General features: G+C 38.1%; 2 protein-coding genes and 1 non-coding gene across 3 annotated transcripts; all 3 read left to right on the top strand.

The window, feature by feature from the left end:
* Nucleotides 1–7040: 7040 nt before the first annotated feature.
* Nucleotides 7041–7143, top strand: LOC145013755 (U6 spliceosomal RNA). Its single transcript, XR_013665274.1, has one exon. It is a non-coding gene; the product is annotated as a U6 spliceosomal RNA (small nuclear RNA).
* Nucleotides 7144–7970: 827 nt separating this feature from the next.
* LOC145010810 (protein argonaute 1-like) lies at nucleotides 7971–13605 on the top strand. Its single transcript, XM_078969358.1, has 20 exons — nucleotides 7971–8172; nucleotides 8662–9709; nucleotides 9800–9933; nucleotides 10011–10120; nucleotides 10216–10322; nucleotides 10425–10563; nucleotides 10650–10766; nucleotides 10841–10948; nucleotides 11035–11106; nucleotides 11186–11308; nucleotides 11413–11578; nucleotides 11692–11951; nucleotides 12044–12186; nucleotides 12290–12352; nucleotides 12436–12499; nucleotides 12587–12722; nucleotides 12795–12868; nucleotides 12953–13047; nucleotides 13136–13167; nucleotides 13263–13605. The coding sequence occupies exons 2-20, from the start codon at nucleotides 8670–8672 to the stop codon at nucleotides 13460–13462; spliced, it is 3183 nt and encodes a 1060-aa protein (XP_078825484.1). The 5' UTR covers nucleotides 7971–8172; nucleotides 8662–8669; the 3' UTR covers nucleotides 13463–13605.
* A 1795-nt stretch (nucleotides 13606–15400) lies between these two features.
* Nucleotides 15401–17633, top strand: LOC145012550 (uncharacterized). The gene is made up of 2 exons (XM_078971347.1): nucleotides 15401–16759; nucleotides 16848–17633. Exons 1-2 carry the CDS (start codon nucleotides 16376–16378, stop codon nucleotides 17448–17450), a joined length of 987 nt encoding a protein of 328 aa, XP_078827473.1. The 5' UTR covers nucleotides 15401–16375; the 3' UTR covers nucleotides 17451–17633.
* Nucleotides 17634–17909: the final 276 nt, after the last annotated feature.

The following is a 17909-nucleotide window of genomic DNA, read 5'->3' as shown; positions in this document are numbered from 1 at the left end:
GCCCAATTTGGAAAATTGGGTCATTAGTGGGCTTTCATGGCTTTTATGGTTTTATATCTTGTTGGGTGATAGGAAAAATGGTAATTTTACCCCAGGTATGGATTATGAATCATGGTTTGGGACGCAATTGCTAACTGGGTGATATTTTGGTACTGTTAGCTCGGGGAGTTGTCAGGGTAACAACTAAGGATTTCCGACAGGGTGCTTCAGTAGTGCGAGGTAAGTTACCTTCCTGGTATGAATGGGTCGAAGGCACCAATGCCTGCCCACTAGTAGTTGTTTATAGTAGATATGACTGTCTTTGTGATAATTGTCTGGTATACCACTATCTGTTGAGATTTATGTGCTTGCATGCTATGTTATTATGTGGTAGTGGTAGGGGTGAAATAGACCCCGTAACCGGTTGAAAGAGACCGAAAGGGGTAGGACAACACCTGTATATGCTAGGCAGTATTTGATTTATGTGTTTATACGCTAGAACATTATGTGGTAGTGGTCGGGGTAAAATAGACCTCGTAACCGGTTGAAAGAGACCGAAGGGTAGACCAGCACCCATATATGCTAAGCAGTTACCGGTTGAAGGAGACCGAAATGGTAGGCCAACACCCTGATATGCTACGCGATTACCGATTGAAAGAGACCGAATGGGTAAGCCAACACCCATATATGTTAGGCAGTTACCAGTTGAAATAGACCAAAGGGGTAGGCCAGCATCTGGATATGCTAGGTAGTATGTTTATTTGTATGATATGTGGTATGATGGGGGAACTCATTAAGCTTCGTGTTTATGATGTTTAGTTTTGGTTTCAGGTGCTTATTCTTCGAAAAGAAACGAGCTGACATGATCGCAACACATCACACTATGATTTTCCGCATATGAGATCTTTGGGAGTTGTACTCTGATATTACTCTTTTATGACATGTTTTGGTTATTTGACATACTGGTTTGATTGTGATATGGGATGGCACTATTGATATTTTAAGACTACTGGTTTGTATAATTACTTATAAAAAATAAAAATTTTGGCTATGAATTTTGGGATGTTACAGAATATACATTGCCATATTCTCATATTAAGGGAGGAAGACAATGGTGTTGAGGGGTAGCGAAGGGATGGTATTGTGTTGGAGTCATTATTAGTCCCAATGGCTACCTATGGAGTGTATCCATGATGATGTTGGGTTGAGATTTAGGGTGCCCCATAAGATAAATAATAAGGGATGAGAGTGTGTGTGGGGGGGGGGGGGGAGTTGATTAGATGAATAGAAGGGGTGAGAATTAGGATCTTTATTGAGATGAGGAGGGGTGAGGGGTCAGGTAGGTTTATTAATTATCATATTGACCTATCAGTCACATGCACTCATAGCCACTACATTGTGTTCTTGGTTTGTAACTGGACAATTAACAATAAAAGGGATTTAGTTTAACGTTTTTGGTGTTGGGATCTGAATTATGTTAATGGAGTGTGAGTTTATTCTTGTTATTTTAACCTCAAAGGACCCCATACAATCAGTAAGAAGCTTACTTGTGTCAACCACCCTAAGTGGTGAATATGTTGCTATGTTCACAAATGCAAGTGTTAATGAATGTGTGTTGCCCTATTCTCAAATTAAGATAGTAAGAGAGGAAGACAACGATGTTGAGGGGTGGTGAAGGGATAGTCTTGTATTGGAGTCGTCGTTAGTCCCGATGGCTACCCATGGAGTGTGGCGGTAATGAAGTTGGCTTGAGATTTAGGGTGACTGCATAAGATAATTAAATGGGGGGGGGGGGGTCTATTAGGTGAATAGGAAGGGTGGGAATTGAGATATTTATTATATTTTTTGTTCACAATTGTTATCATTGTCGTTGTTACATGGTATAGAATTCCTAGTTGTGACATTTGTGTAAGAGAAAAAAGAAAGTTGATGACTTATTTCCTGGAGGGAGCTTGTAAATCCAGAAAGTTCTCATATTTTGCAATCCATTGGAGGTAAAAAAGCTTTGATCTTGTCTTCTCATTTCATATATCCTCTTTTGGGGTTTCTTCTTAGCAATTTTAGCATCTTTTGGGTGGTTCTTGTAAGATCTAGTTGTTTCAGAAGTTGATATTGTGAATCTGGACGTTTTAGGAGTCCCAGAGGCATAAAAATGTAATTTTTATGATTTATTTGGATTAATGCATTTGTTAAGACATTTCATTGAGCTCTTGGGTCCCATTAAGTCATATATGTAAGTAAAGTAGCAATCTTTACGTATTAAGTCACCTATGGGAATCATAATTGAGAGTTTTGGGCAAGGACTTAAGTGATTAAGTGCTTTTGGAGATGGTTAGGATTCAGAGTACGTTGGGCGTACCCAACTGTTACGCTGCATGTACTGGCCCCAAGGGGTGTACGTTGGGCGTACCTGTTGAGTACACGGGGCGTACTCGACCAAATTTTACCTTTTTGGATTGTTGAATTTTTGAGCTTTGGACCTTAGACCAGGAGTTGACTAGGGTTGACCATTAAGTATTTTAGGCCTTTTTGGATATTGGGCTTTCTTGGGTTAGGTCCATGATGAATTTGGGACTTATTGGGCCTTATAGGCCAATTCAGATTCGGGCTTTCTTATGGGCTTGTAAGTGCATGGATTTTTGTTGGACCAGCTAAGTATGTATGTTTGAATTGGGAATAAGTTATTAGGCTTTAGGGTAAGGCCCATGTAAGGGTTTGGGCCCAATTTGGAAAATTGGGCCATTAGTGGGCTTTCATGGATTTTATGGTTTTATATCTTGTTGGGTCATAGGTAAAATTGTAATTTTACCCCACGTATGGATTATGAATCATGGTTTGGGACACAATTGCTAACTGGGTGATATTTTGGTGCTGTTAGCTCGGGGAGTTGTCAGGGTAACAACTAAGGATTTCCGACAGGGAGCTTCAGTAGTGCGAGGTAAGTTACCTTCCTGGTATGAATGGGTCGAAGGCACCAATGCCTGCCCACTAGTAGTTGTTTACAGTAGATATGACTGTCTTTGTGATAATTGTCTGGTATACCACTATTTGTTGAGATTTATGTGCTTGCATGCTATGTTATTACGTGGTAGTGGTAGGGGTGAAATAGACCCCGTAACCGGTTGAAAGAGACCGAAAGGGGTAGGACAACACCCGTATATGCTAGACAGTATTTGATTTATGTGTTTATATGCTAGATCATTATGTGGTAGTGGTCGGGGTAAAATAGACCCCGTAACCGGTTGAAAGAGACCGAAGGGTAGACCATCACCCATATATGCTAAGCAGTTACCGGTTGAAGGAGACCGAAATGGTAGGCCAACACCCTGATATGCTACGCGATTACCTATTGAAAGAGACCGAATGGGTAAGCCAACACCCATATATGTTAGGCAGTTACCAGTTGAAAGAGACCAAAGGGGTAGGCCAGCATCTGGATATGCTAGGCAGTATGTTTATTCGTATGATATGTGGTATGATGGGGGAACTCATTAAGCTTCGTGTTTATGATTTTTAGTTTTGGTTTTAGGTGCTTATTCTTCGAAAAGAAACGAGCCGACATGATCGCAACACATCACACTATGATTTTCCGCATATGAGATCTTTGGGAGTTGTACTCTGATATTACTCTTTTATGACATGTTTTGGTTATTTGACATACTGGTTTGATTGTGATATGGGATGGCACTATTGATATTTTAAGACTACTGGTTTGTATAATTACTTATAAAAAATAAAAATTTTGGCTATGAATTTTGGGATGGCACAAAATATACATTGCCATATTCTCATATCAAGTGAGGAAGACAATGGTGTTGAGGGGTAGCGAAGGGATGGTATTGTGTTGGAGTCGTTATTAGTCCCAATGGCTACCTATGGAGTGTATCCATGATGATGTTGGGTTGAGATTTAGGGTGCCCCATAAGATAAATAATAAGGGATGAGAGTGTGTGTGGGGGGGGGGGGGGGAGTTGATTAGATGAATAGAAGGGGTGAAAATTAGGATCTTTATTGGGATGAGGAGGGGTGAGGGGTCGGGTAGGTTTATTAATTATCATATTGACCTATCAGTCACATGCACTCATAGCCACTACATTGTGTTCTTGGTTTGTAACTGGACAATTAACAATAAAAGGGATTTAGTTTAACGTTTTTGGTGTTGGGATCTGAATTATGTTAATGGAGTGTGAGTTTATTCTTGTTATTTTAACCTCAAAGGACCCCATACAATCAGTAAGAAGCTTACTTGTGTCAACCGCCCTAAGTGGTGAATATGTTGCTATGTTCACAAATGCAAGTGTTAATGAATGTGTGTTGCCCTATTCTCAAATTAAGATAGTAAGAGAGGAAGACAACGATGTTGAGGGGTGGTGAAGGGATAGTCTCGTATTGGAGTCGTCGTTAGTCCCGATGGCTACCCATGGAGTGTGGCGGTAATGAAGTTGGCTTGAGATTTAGGGTGACTGCATAAGATAATTAAATGGGGGGGGGGGGGGGGTCTATTAGGTGAATAGGAAGGGTGGGAATTGAGATATTTATTGGGATGGGGAGGGTGAGGGGCGGGTATGTTTATTAATTATTATATTTTAAGAAAATTTAAACTAAAAAAATTAAGTAAAAAGACTAGGGACAATTGTAAGCTCATTCTCCATGCTTGGTATCTAGATTACGAGATTGTCACTGGGGATTCAGAGGAGGTGGCTAGAGTGTTAAACATTATTCAGTTGCATGGTCCAAACTTGGGTCTTGAGTTGAACATCAAGAAAACGGAGATTTTTTGGCACTCCTGTGATGGTAGGAAGCTTCGTGTCGATTTATTCCTAACGAATATAGGGAGACCTTCTTTTGGGGTGAAGCTCATTGGGGGAGGGGGGCTGTTAGCAAAAACACAGGGTTTATTAGCAGGTCAATGTTGTTGATTTGATGGGTCTTCTTCCACAACTATGTGACCCACATAGTGAGCTCCTTTTGCTTCAATCATGTATGGGCATTGCAAAACTTTTCTTTGGTTTAAGGACATGCCAGCCGGTACACATAGAAGAGACACCTTTGTTATTTGACACATGATTGCGTAGGTCTATCGAGGATATGGTGGTATGTGGAGGCCCCTTCTTTGGAGACATTCAGGGCCATCTAGCTTCCTTACCTATTCGTTTTGGTGGTTTGGGTTTGTACTCGACATACAAGGTTTCATCCCATGCATTTGTAGCCTCGAGGGCCCAATCCTGGGCATTACAATACCACATCGTATGTGACTGTGACGTATGTGGTAAGAACTCGGATTACCTATGTGCTATGACTCGTATTCGCGATACGATTCCGATATCTGACTGTAGTGGTTTCACTAATAAGGACACCCCCTAAATCCCAAAAGCATTGGCGTGTGCCCTTTTTAGAAAAATCATCAAAGATATGGAAGTCGATTTCGACATGACTGTTAGACCTAAAGCATTATTTGAGTGTTTGTGGCACCTCATGCTCATGATTTTCTGCTCACTATCCTTATTGATGGTCTTGGCCAACATATGTCTCCTGTGGAGTACCGAACTATCATTCGTTATCGCCTCATGATTCCCCTATTCCCAATCGATGAGATATGCCCAGTTTGCCGCAAAGCATGTTTGAATATCTTTAGGTAACATGCGCTTCATTGTTGAGAGCTCCCTGGTTTCAAGTACATACATAATATGGTTCAGGATGTTCTCTTTGATGGTTGTCGGCGTGCTGATATGTCTGCGAAGAAAGAAGCGCCAATGAACTTTTTGACAGACCCGCAAGATGGAAGGTCCACACTTAGACCGGCTGAGATTTTGGTCTTTGGATGGATAGGAGGGAAGCATGCGTGCATGAATCTTACTGGGGTCTCTCCTCTCGTTGGTTTGGGGAGCGGGGGCTTCACAGCAGGGCATGTCGCTTTGAAAGCTGCTGCGTGTAAAGTGGTAAAGCACGAGAATGCATGTATAGAAAATCAACATGTGTTTGTACCTTTTTCATTCGATACATTTGATTTTCTCGCACCAGAGGCGGTGAAGCTCCTCAACAGAGTCAAACGGGTCATACATTATAATGTTATATCTCCTAGATCCACAAATGTTGTTTTCAAAATAATTGGTTTTGCCATCCAAAAAGGGCTAGCGGCACATCTTGTTGCCCATTTGCCTTCAATCGATATGTATTGAACTATTGTAGTCGAATTCATGAATTGACAATAGATTCAAGTACAAAGGAAAAATATATCATTTCATGTGGCTCACGGGCATCCATGCAAGTTTGGGAAAACATATGGATTAAGTTTTATCGAAGAAATTAACTGTAATTGAGACCTTTGGCAAATCGTTTATACACTTTTTGTTTTGTTTTGTTTATGTTTTTCTTTCTTTAATTACATACCATTACCTATTATTCATTATGGGATTGTATTTCCATATGTACAAAGTAAATTATCCCATACAAGGTAAAACTACGTTTTTTTTTTACCAATTTTGTTTTTGTTATACAAAAGTTATAAATGAAAAGAACCCATACTTTAGATAAAAATACAGCAACTCTTGCGTCATATTATTATAGGATATGGCTGGATACGGTTATCGTATTTTTTATTTTTTTTTAATTGTTACTGTTAAAATAAAGTTGTTGCATAGATAAACATTTAACCCATATTTAAATGTATGAGATAATGACTTAGGAGGGTAATAAGGTTTTTAGTTTGTCCGTATTAGGTCACTAAGTTTTTTTTTTTTTTTTTTTTTTTTTTTTTTTTTTTGTATTAGACCAATATGGTTGTTATTACCGTTTAAAAATAGTCATTTTACCGGTTTTAACAGGTAAAAGAGACTATTTCTAAACGGTAATAACAACCATATTGGTCTAATACACACAAAAAAACCTTAGTGACCTAATACGGACAAGCTGGAAACCTTATTACCCTCCTAAGTCATTAACCCTAATTTTAAAGACATTGAGAATATATGACCATCAACAGTAAACTACTTGGTTTTGAACATGCGTCGTCCCATATAACCTGCTACTCCTCTATATGGCATAGCTCTTCATCTATAGTCGTCTCTTTGGGGACATCCGATAAAATTGGAACGATACAGAGAAGATTAGCATGGCCCCTGCGCAAGGATGACACTTACAAATCGAGACAACATGTGGATTCTATGGTCAGATTGATCTTCTTGTTGATGTCTTCAACCATTTGTGGCAAGTAAGGGTGATCTTTCTTTCTATAAAGTCTCTTTTAAGTTTTTTACTTCTCATGTCATTAAGTTTCATGCTTTATAAACTTCCGTTTATGTGTTGTATATAGTATGTATGTATTTGTTTATGTGTTGATTTTTTTATTCATTTTGCAACTTCAGTTTCTTAGTTCATGTTGTGGTTTTGCTTTTATAAAATAATTGATAATAGACATCCTATACAAGTCCCTATTGGTTTGGTTTTACATTTCCATTCGTTATCAAATGTAGACATTGATGGGAGGTATCAAAGTGAGATTTTGTTTTTGTATATATGAATGTGTTCATGTAAGCATTTAAATGACAAAAAAGAAGTTATTGATAAAATGTTGCATATTTATGTAATGAAGATCATCAATCATATAAATTTCTGGATTTAGAAGTTCTGGAAGGGTTGTGAGATAAGTTTAAATGGAAACAACTATTTTCAGTCAAACAAATCAGTCACATTGATTAGTAAGCATGTTTTCTAAATAATTAGGGTTAATGACTTACGAGGGTAATAAGGTTTCCAGCTTGTCCGTATTAGGTCACCGGTAAAAGGAGTATTTCTAAACGGTAATAACAACCATATTGGTCTAATACACACAAAAAAAACCTTAGTAACCTAATACGGACAAACTGAAAACCTTATTACCCCGTAAGTCATTATCCCTTAAATGTATATTATACCATTGTATCCTATATTTTTACCGAGCCCAAAAATATGTCCTTTTGCCATTCCGAAGTCCAAAACGACTTGTCATTTTCTTAGACCTGCCACTCCCATAAGTAGTAGGAGACGGGTATGTCGCTTGGTTTTCGCTGAAGAAAAGCAAAAGAAAACTGCTTCAAGAAACGGTTTCTTCTACAAATCGCAGTTTTATCGAGCTTTATTGTCCTAGTTAGAGCTTGAATCGATATTGTTTGCGCTCTGGCGGAACGAAAAACAGTATTCAGAAGATCATTTGAGGTACATAAGTGTTGTACAGTGATCAACTTTAGGTTAATACCCTTCCACGTTGATCATTCTATTAGATCTGTACCATGTCGTGTTTGACGGTGTATTTTTACTCGGATTTTCATCGATCTCTAAGTTTATGTGCTCATTTCACTTTTATCACTTTCCATTGTACGATTTTTGGGGTTTTAGGGTTTTCGCTCTGGAAGTTAGGGTTTCTGACTGGAATCTGGCACTTTTGGTCGAGCGTTCCTTCCATTTTAAGTTGCTATCGACTATAAAAGCGTTGCAAAATGTTCTATCGTCCTCTTTTGTTCTAGATTATGTGAAAATCATACAACTGTTGGGTTGGATCACTGCTCATGTAATGCATGTCTTTTTTTCAAATAGTTATGCGCATGCTTTTGATCTTGTGTGTTTTATTACTTCAGTAAGAGTTTTTTTCGTTGATTCTCTTTTGGGGTTTGTTTACCGTACTGACAGTGATGTTTGTTCTTTTAGTTGTCATCATGGTGAGGAAGAGGAGAACTGAACAGCCCAGTGCAGGAGAGAGTTCTGACCCTCAGGTAGCCAGTGCTGGACGAGGCACTGTTGCTCAACGACCTCCACCACAGCAGCAGCCACCACAACAACAACCACAGCCGCAGCCACAGCCACAGCCACAACCACAACCACAAGGTGGCTATCAAGGAAGAGGGCGAGGTGGCCAAGGAGCACAGGGTGGACAACCACAAGGAGGAAGGGGGTGGGGTCCAAGGGGAGGAGGGTCCACTGTTGGTGGACCACAACGTGGTGGCATGACTCCCCAACAGTATCCTACCGGACCAGTTCAGCAGAGTCCAAGAGGAACTGCACCATTTCAAGGTGGTGGAGGTGATGTTCATGGTGGTTCTGGTTCTGGACCTTCTAAGGCACCAACTCCCGAGCTGCACCAAGCAACACAGGTCCCCCAGCAAGCAGAATCTTCTGTGGGGTCATCTAGTAATCAGCCTGTGGATGAGGCAACAGCTCAGCTTAAACAGCTGTCTGTGCAGCAGCAGCAAGAGGTGGCTGTTCAGGCTGCACCTGCTTCCAGCAAGTCAATGAGATTTCCTTTACGTCCTGGAAAAGGTAGCTCTGGAACAAGGTGCATTGTTAAGGCCAACCACTTTTTTGCTGAACTGCCTGACAAGGATTTACACCAATATGATGTTACTATCACACCTGAAGTGACCTCCCGTGGTGTGAATCGGGCTGTGATGGCACAGTTGGTGAAACTGTACAAAGACTCTCATCTTGGGAAACGGCTACCTGCTTATGATGGAAGAAAGAGTCTTTATACTGCAGGCCCTCTTCCTTTTATCTCCAAAGATTTCAAAATCACTCTGCTTGATGAAGATGATGGATCAGGTGGTGCCAAGAGAGAGAGGGACTTCAAGGTTGCAATCAAGTTGGCATCACGCGCCGACTTGCATCACTTAGACATGTTTTTACAAGGAAGGCAGGCTGATGCTCCACAGGAAGCTCTTCAGGTGCTGGATATTGTTCTTCGTGAGCTGCCTACTAATCGGTAAGTATTCAAACCATCTTTTATAGTGGACTTACTACTCACTACTTAACTACATACTGATTATTCATGTTGGATCTTATCCTTTCGTAGGTACACACCGGTGGGGCGATCATTCTATCACCCTGCTCTTGGTCGAAGGCAACCATTGGGTGAAGGGCTTGAAAGCTGGCGTGGTTTCTACCAGAGTATACGCCCTACTCAGATGGGGCTGTCCCTCAATATCGGTAGTTTTTTTTTTTTTGCCATTATCTCATTAAATTTTTTCTTTCATTTGACATTTTTTGTTAATGTTGCCCTGCAGACATGTCCTCGACTGCCTTCATTGAGCCACTGCCTGTGATTGACTTTGTCACTCAGCTCTTGAACAGGGATGTTTCAGCAAGACCATTATCTGACTCTGACCGGGTGAAGGTTAGATTCTTCACCCAGATGACATCAATGCACTTCTAACAAATGGGTGGTCTATGCTAAACGTCATTTCTCATTTGTTATTGCTAAATAAATAGATAAAAAAAGCACTAAGAGGAGTCAAGGTGGAAGTAACGCACCGGGGAAATATGCGCAGGAAGTATCGTATATCTGGATTAACATCTCAAGCAACACGGGAGCTTAAGTAACAACTAATATCTGGCCTGAAATGTTTTTTTTTGGTTTGTTAATTGATTATATTGTATGCTGTCGCTGAATTCACTTTTTTTTTTTTTTTAAACATCAGTTTTCCAGTGGATGAGAGAGGGACAATGAAATCTGTGGTGGAATACTTCCGTGAGACTTATGGATTTGTGATCCAACACATTCAGTGGCCATGCCTGCAAGTTGGAAACACTCAGAGACCCAACTATTTGCCTATGGAGGTTGGTTTTTTATGTTTTTTGTTGTTGTTGTTGTTGTTGTGTATGAGATGCCGACTAATGTTTTGAATGAATGGCTTATTCATCAGGTGTGCAAGATTGTAGAGGGTCAGAGGTATTCAAAGAGACTAAATGAGAGACAAATTACTGCCTTACTTAAAGTGACATGTCAGCGGCCTCATGAGAGAGAGGAGGATATCCTAAAGGTTCTGCTGTAAACATTTACTTTGTATGCATAAACATATTTATCCATTTTACATGTCTCATGCTACTAATGCAGACGGTCGCTCACAATGCTTATGACAAGGATCCTTACGCCCAGGAATTTGGGATAAAAATTAGTCGCAATCTCGCCTCTGTTGAAGCTAGGATTTTGCCACCTCCATGGGTACCTAAACCATCTGTTATTGGATGGATACCCATACACATATACCTTTCCCTTGTCTAACTAACTGCTCTTTTTTGCTTTTGTAGCTCAAGTACCATGACACAGGCCGCGAAAAGGACTGTCTGCCTCAAGTAGGTCAATGGAATATGATGAACAAGGTAGCTCACACCTGATTTACATCATTCCATGTATACTTCACATATCTCACGTAAACATGCGCTTCAAAATATTTTGCAGAAAATGGTCAATGGAGGAAGAGTCGCAAGCTGGATCTGCATAAATTTCGCCCGCAATGTGCAAGATAATACTGCCCGTGGTTTCTGTCATGAGCTTGCTCAAATGTGTAATATTTCTGGCATGGTATGCTCATACTATGCGAAGCAAAGAAAACACTCATCCATATATTGATCGTCAATTGTCTTTTAAAAAAAAAACAAATGAACTTACTAATTTTATAAATGCAGGCATTTAATCCTGAACCGGTGCTTCCGGCATTTAGTGGGCGTCCTGATCAGGTGGAGAGAGTGTTAAAAGCTCGTTTCCATGATGCCATGACTAAGCTTCAACCTCAGAAAAGGGAGCTTGATCTGCTCATTGTCATTCTGCCAGACAACAATGGATCCCTCTATGGTATCAAGTTTTCACTTCCATTGTATCATATCATAGATTGTGTTTAAAGAGTTTTTTTTTTTTTTTTTGGTTGTTGATAAAAGATTATGTTTATTGTTTAAAATTTTATGTAGGTGACCTGAAACGAATCTGTGAGACTGATCTTGGGGTTGTTTCTCAATGCTGTCTGACTAAACATGTTTTTAAGATGAGCAAACAGTACCTTGCAAACGTGGCTTTGAAGATTAACGTGAAGGTTGGAGGAAGGAACACGGTCCTTCTGGATGCAATTTCAAGGCGTATACCTAATGTCAGCGATGTTCCAACTATCATCTTTGGTGCTGATGTCACCCATCCACACCCTGGGGAAGATTCAAGCCCTTCTATTGCAGCTGTATGCTATTTAAAAATATGCATATATTTTTTTTTATGTGTTTGTTTGTAAGAAAGAAAAAGTGAAAAGAGTTGTTGATATTGATGTTATAGGTTGTTGCCTCTCAAGACTGGCCTGAGATAACAAAGTATGCTGGGTTGGTTTGTGCACAAGCCCATCGTCAAGAACTGATCCAGGATCTGTACAAGGAGTGGCATGACCCACAAAGAGGCAAAATGTCTGGTGGCATGGTCAAGTATGAATTTGTTGGTGATTTGATAAAGGATTGGTTTTACTTGCAGCAGACAGTTGATTGATTGATTGATTGATGTTTGTTATGCAATGCAATGAAAAAACAGGGAACTGCTGATATCTTTCCGCAGAGCAACAGGGCAGAAGCCAAAGCGGATTATATTTTACAGGTATTTGTTATGTATATACTTATCTGATTGGATCCTGTTTGTATGTTTTGGATTGAGTGTTGATGTTTGTGGTTTGGATTTAGGGATGGAGTGAGCGAGGGGCAGTTCTATCAAGTTTTACTTTATGAGCTTGATGCAATTCGAAAGGTGGGGTGATGGAATATAATATAAATGGTTTAAGTTATAAAAAAATGGAAATAAAATGAACAATGAACGAAGTTGGTGGGTTGACAGGCATGTGCATCGTTGGAGCCAGATTATCAGCCTCCAGTGACGTTTGTGGTGGTTCAAAAACGTCATCACACGCGATTGTTTGCTAACAACCATCGTGACCGCAATGCTACTGACAGGAGTGGGAATATACTGCCAGGTTTATTTTGGATTTGCATTTGGTAATTAATTTATATTTACTGATGTAAATGAAAATGTATGTGCTCTGCAGGCACGGTTGTCGACTCCAAGATATGTCATCCGACCGAGTTTGATTTCTATCTGTGCAGCCATGCTGGGATTCAAGTATGTGTTTGTGTTTTTGTTTAAATTGAGATTTGAGTTCCATAAATATTAAATACATTAATTTGGGTGGTGTTGTTAAAACAGGGGACAAGCCGTCCAGCCCATTACCATGTGCTGTGGGATGAGAACAAGTTTGCAGCTGATGCTCTGCAATCACTCACAAACAACCTCTGTTACACGTATGTCTGTCTATATTTGTTTGTGTCATTTATGTTCTCTTGTTGAATTAAGTAAAGATTTGTTTTGATTATGTTTTTGTTTGGACAGGTATGCAAGGTGCACCCGCTCTGTGTCCATTGGTAAGTAAAGTTGTTTGATGCTTTTTTTTTTTTTTTTTTTTTTCTAATCTATAAAATGCATTATTTGACTGATTTTTTGATGCAACAAAACACAGTGCCACCGGCATACTATGCTCATCTGGCTGCCTTCCGCGCACGGTTCTATATGGAGCCAGACACATCTGACAGTGGCTCCATGACAAGCGGCCGTGGTGCAGGGACAAGGAGCACCCGTGTGCCAGGGGCAAATGCTGCTGCGGTCAGACCCCTACCTGCTCTCAAGGAGAATGTCAAGCGGGTTATGTTCTACTGCTAGAATACCCTTTCATTTCATGTATGTATGTGTGTATTTTCTGCTGGATAAATTACAACACTATGTGTGTAGGTGTTTGTGTGTGTTACTTCCCAACCTAAAACTTGAAAATACTTGCTTGGTTGCTATGAATCATATTATATTTATGGTGGTGGTCTTTGTTCATTTATTTTTGGCTATTATCTGCCTGTTGCTATGAATTATATTATATTTAGGGAGATTAATTGATGATGAATAGTCGGTTAAGAGTAATTAACCCACAAAATAATGTTATAATAATATAGGCCCAACTCATAATAACATGATTAACATATGAAAGTTTAATTAATTTTATAATTGTGATTTTCACGAGTTATAAACTAGTTACTAACAAAGACAATTCATATTTTTCAAATGAAACCAAAAATTGTATTGCAAAAACAATTAACTTTGTAATTTTATGAAACAAAAAATCTAGTACAAAAACTAATATTTTAAAAAAACCCAAATATGTTCAATAATAATATAAACGTGTTTAAATGGACCATTACTTTTGTCATGTATCCATGCAATGTGTGCAAATCTCCATAGATATGACTTGGTTTAGGTCTTCGTGCAACCCTTTATGCTTACTAAATGACTACCGATGAATCCTTTTACACCCTGCTCCTGAGTATCACTTAATGAAAGAAGAGAACGGAATTGAGAGGATTTGGAAGGAAAGAAGAGAAGTTTGGGTGCTCCCGAGTTTTTTTTTTGAAGAGAAGAGATGAAGAGAGCAGATTTGGGAGGATTTGTAACGTTCCAAACTTTCCTCCCAAAATGGGCGGAATTGGAGAGAAAGAAAACGGCTGGAAGATAAAAAGGTAGATTATGACGAAAATACCCTTTAGCCTAACAATAAATAGATATGTTCACTGATCAGCTTCTGCCTCGTCTTCTTCTCTGTTACAAACACCAAACACCAGGTACCCAATTTCTTCTTCAACTGTTTTTTTTTTTTTTTTTTTGATATCCTTCTGTATTCTACCTGATTAGGCTTCTGCCTTATGTTTGTTGCCCAATTTCTTCTTATTTGTGTTACGGATTCTGCTTCTGTTATGACTTCTGCCATTTTTTTTGGTTAGACTATGTATCTGTTTTGTATTATAGCACTAATTAATCCCATCAAACTGCTTACAAATTTTTTTTTATCAATGGGACAAAAAATTGTAATATTTTGTCCCTCCTAAAAATTGTAATATTTTGTCCATCTTTTGTTTATAATAGCAGAGAATTTTACCTGTAACAGGTAATACCCTTAACTTGAAATGTTCAAACTGCTTAAAGATAATATAGAGTTAATAGATAATATAGAATTTTACCGGTAACAGGTAATATTTTGTCCATCTTTTGTTTATATAGTTTGTATCTATTACATGGATTTTAAGAAAAAATATATATAATTTTATGGAGTAAACTTATGGATCTGCATGTCCAAATCTACAAATTTCACAAGCAATATGCTGCCACAGGTTGCTTTTTTTTATCTTCACACAGAGATGACTGGTTTGCCCCTAGATTACATTTAACTTTTATAACAAAAAAAGTTTATTAATTATAATTAATAAATCAACTCTTTATAAATACATGTTATTTTTATCAAAATGACTGTTTTGCCCCTAGATTACATTTAACTTTTATAAAAAAAAAAGTTTATTAATTATAATTAATAAATCAACTCTTTATAATTACATGTTATTTTTATCAAAATGACTGTTTTGCCCCTAGATTACATTTAACTTTTATAACAAAAAAAGTTTATTAATTATAATTAATAAATCAACTCTTTATAATTACATGTTATTTTTATCAATGTTGTTTAAATTTAACTTAAACTATATGATCATGTATCAGAAAAAACGATTAGTTCATATTTAGTCCTTATGGATGCTCCGGTACTCAACCCTGCTCATGCTTTAAGAGCCCGACAATTGCAAGTCGTTAACTTGATTTGCTTGTTGTTGACTTTTATTACACAACGTAATATGGCCAACAAAAAGCAGGTTAGATTACCCACTAGAAAAGTTATTTTAGAAAGACAAGCTGTACGGGAAGAGTTGCTCCACAATCTTTTAGAAGGTGGTTAATGTCGTGACCTTATTCGTATGAGTGAAAACGCTTTTAGGAGATTGTGTGAAATCTTACAAACTATAGGTGGTCTACGACGTACGCAACGCATGTCCGTTGAGGAACATGTTGCTAGATTTTTGCATATTGTAAGTAATGATTTTCGAACTCGGTTTACCTCGTGGATGTATCGTCGCTCTAGATCAACAACGAGTAGGTGCTTCCATAGAGTATTACGATCGATTATAGCAATAGAAGGTCTTTATGTTCAGCAACCTACAGGTGATGTTGTCCCGAGAGAAATTCAAGAAAGTAGGAGATTTTATCTTTTTTTCAAGGATTGTATAGGGGCAATAGATGGAACACATGTTCGTGTCCATGTGCCTAATAGAGATGTCCCTAGATACCGTGGTCGTAAGGGATACCCGACAATAAATGTATTAGCTGCTTGTACATTTGATTTGAAGTTTACGTATGTTTTAACGGGTTGGGAGGGTACTGCATCAGACTCGAGAATAATAAAGAACGCATTTACTAGAAATGATAAACTGCTAATTCCATTAGGTAATTTATTAAACCAATGTAATTTCAATATCTAATATTTTTCAATAATATTGATTAAGCTCTTTATAGGTAAATACTGTTTAGTAGATGGGGGTTTGCCTCATACGGATAAACTAATGGCGCCATATAGAGGTGTTAGATATCATTTAAAAGAGTACTCCATGCGTGGTCCACAAAATTCTAAAGAGTTGGTTTTTGAGATTAATTATGTTATTTACCCTTCATATTTTTTATTAGTATTATCCTTCATATTGTGGTCTAACAATGTACCATTCTTTAATTTTTATTCCTATGTGCAAAGTCATCATGATCAAACAGGAAGCTGGTGGTAGTGAAAAGGAACAAGTTAAATGGTCAGAAATAATGGATTATGCGTACATCCAAGTGATGATTAAACAACAAGAGATAGGCAATAGGGTGAATGGTAGTTTCACACCAACTGCATATGCTCAAATGGTTGAGGAATTGAACACAAACCATCAAATGGATATTACCAAAAGTCATTTGAAGAATCGCTACAAAACCTTAAAAAAACATTTTTCGCAATGGTACGATGTGTTTAGGGGAATTTCTATGAGCGGGTTCTCTTGGAATTCGTCTACTCAACTAATAGAAGCGGAGGAAGAAGTATGGGATAATTTAATAAAAGTAATTGTTCATTTTATGTCTATGTTATTTTTTTAAAATATTTTATGTTATCATTTGCAATACTAATTATTTTTGTGTTGTTATACAGTCAAAACCTGAGGCTGTGTCGTTAAAGACAAAAAAGATTGCATACTTCGATGAGATGTTGATGTTATTTGCAAGGGATAGGGCATCTGGTGCACATGCTGAGACAGCGAAAGAAAGAAATGCCCGATTAAATAAAAATGAAAATATTCAAGTTGAAACAATTAAAGAAGTTGATGACATGTTAGCTAACAATAAAATTCATTTGGAGAACGAATATGTTGATCTTGATGATAACATTCAGGATGTTATTCCACCTCCTTTTTCACAAGAACAGTCTTCATGTGCAAAGAAGTGTAAGAGTAAAAAGAGGAAATTTGAAGACGACGACGAAGAAGAAGATATTAACTCAAAGATAATGAAATCGGTTGATAATGTGGCTGGTGCTATCAGGGAGGGTAATATAATTTTTGATAGAGCTTATCCTCGGGAATATACAGGGGAAGAAATTTATAGAGAATTGGAGTTGGTGGGTTTGGAACCCCATGAATTACCGAGGGCTCTAAATTTTTTGGCAACAAATCAAGCAAAAGCTAGGACGTTGTTCAGTTGTCCCCTTCAGATACGGATGGGTGTCCTCAAAGATATGATGGGTGCACGTGATTAAATAACCTTGGGTGATTGTTACTGGATTGATCTAATGCGTTTATGATTTTGGTTTTTTATTTTTTATTTTTTTTGAGTTGTTTGTGGTTTTCGTTTTGCATCTTGAAAACAATTGAATAACATGCGGTTTCCCTTTTTACAATTTACTTTATGTTAAAATAAAATTGTTTTGTTAATGTTTTAAGTAGAGGGGAGGAAGGGAGAGTTGGTTTTTTTGGGGTAGGGGGTACGGTAGAATGAATGTGGGGATGTAAAGACTTAATATTTACTCAAAAACATAAAAGGGTATAATTGTCTTTTTTTACTTTCTTTTCTTTCCTTTAATGAACTCGGGAGCACCTAAAATGAATACTCTCTTTTCCTTTCTTTCGAACTCGGGAGCACTGAATACTTTATTATTTCCGTTCCCTTCCTTTTCCTTTCTCTCCTTGTTCTTCCTTTCTTTTCTTTTCTTTCCTTT

The sequence above is a fragment of the Lactuca saligna genome, chromosome 8 (genome assembly GCF_052625555.1).
Source record: "Lactuca saligna cultivar CGN05327 chromosome 8, ASM5262555v1, whole genome shotgun sequence".
In the NCBI taxonomy this organism is placed as follows: Eukaryota; Viridiplantae; Streptophyta; class Magnoliopsida; order Asterales; family Asteraceae; genus Lactuca; species Lactuca saligna.
The sequence above is the reverse complement of the archived record's forward strand: the minus strand, read 5'-3'. Positions and strand labels throughout refer to the sequence as shown.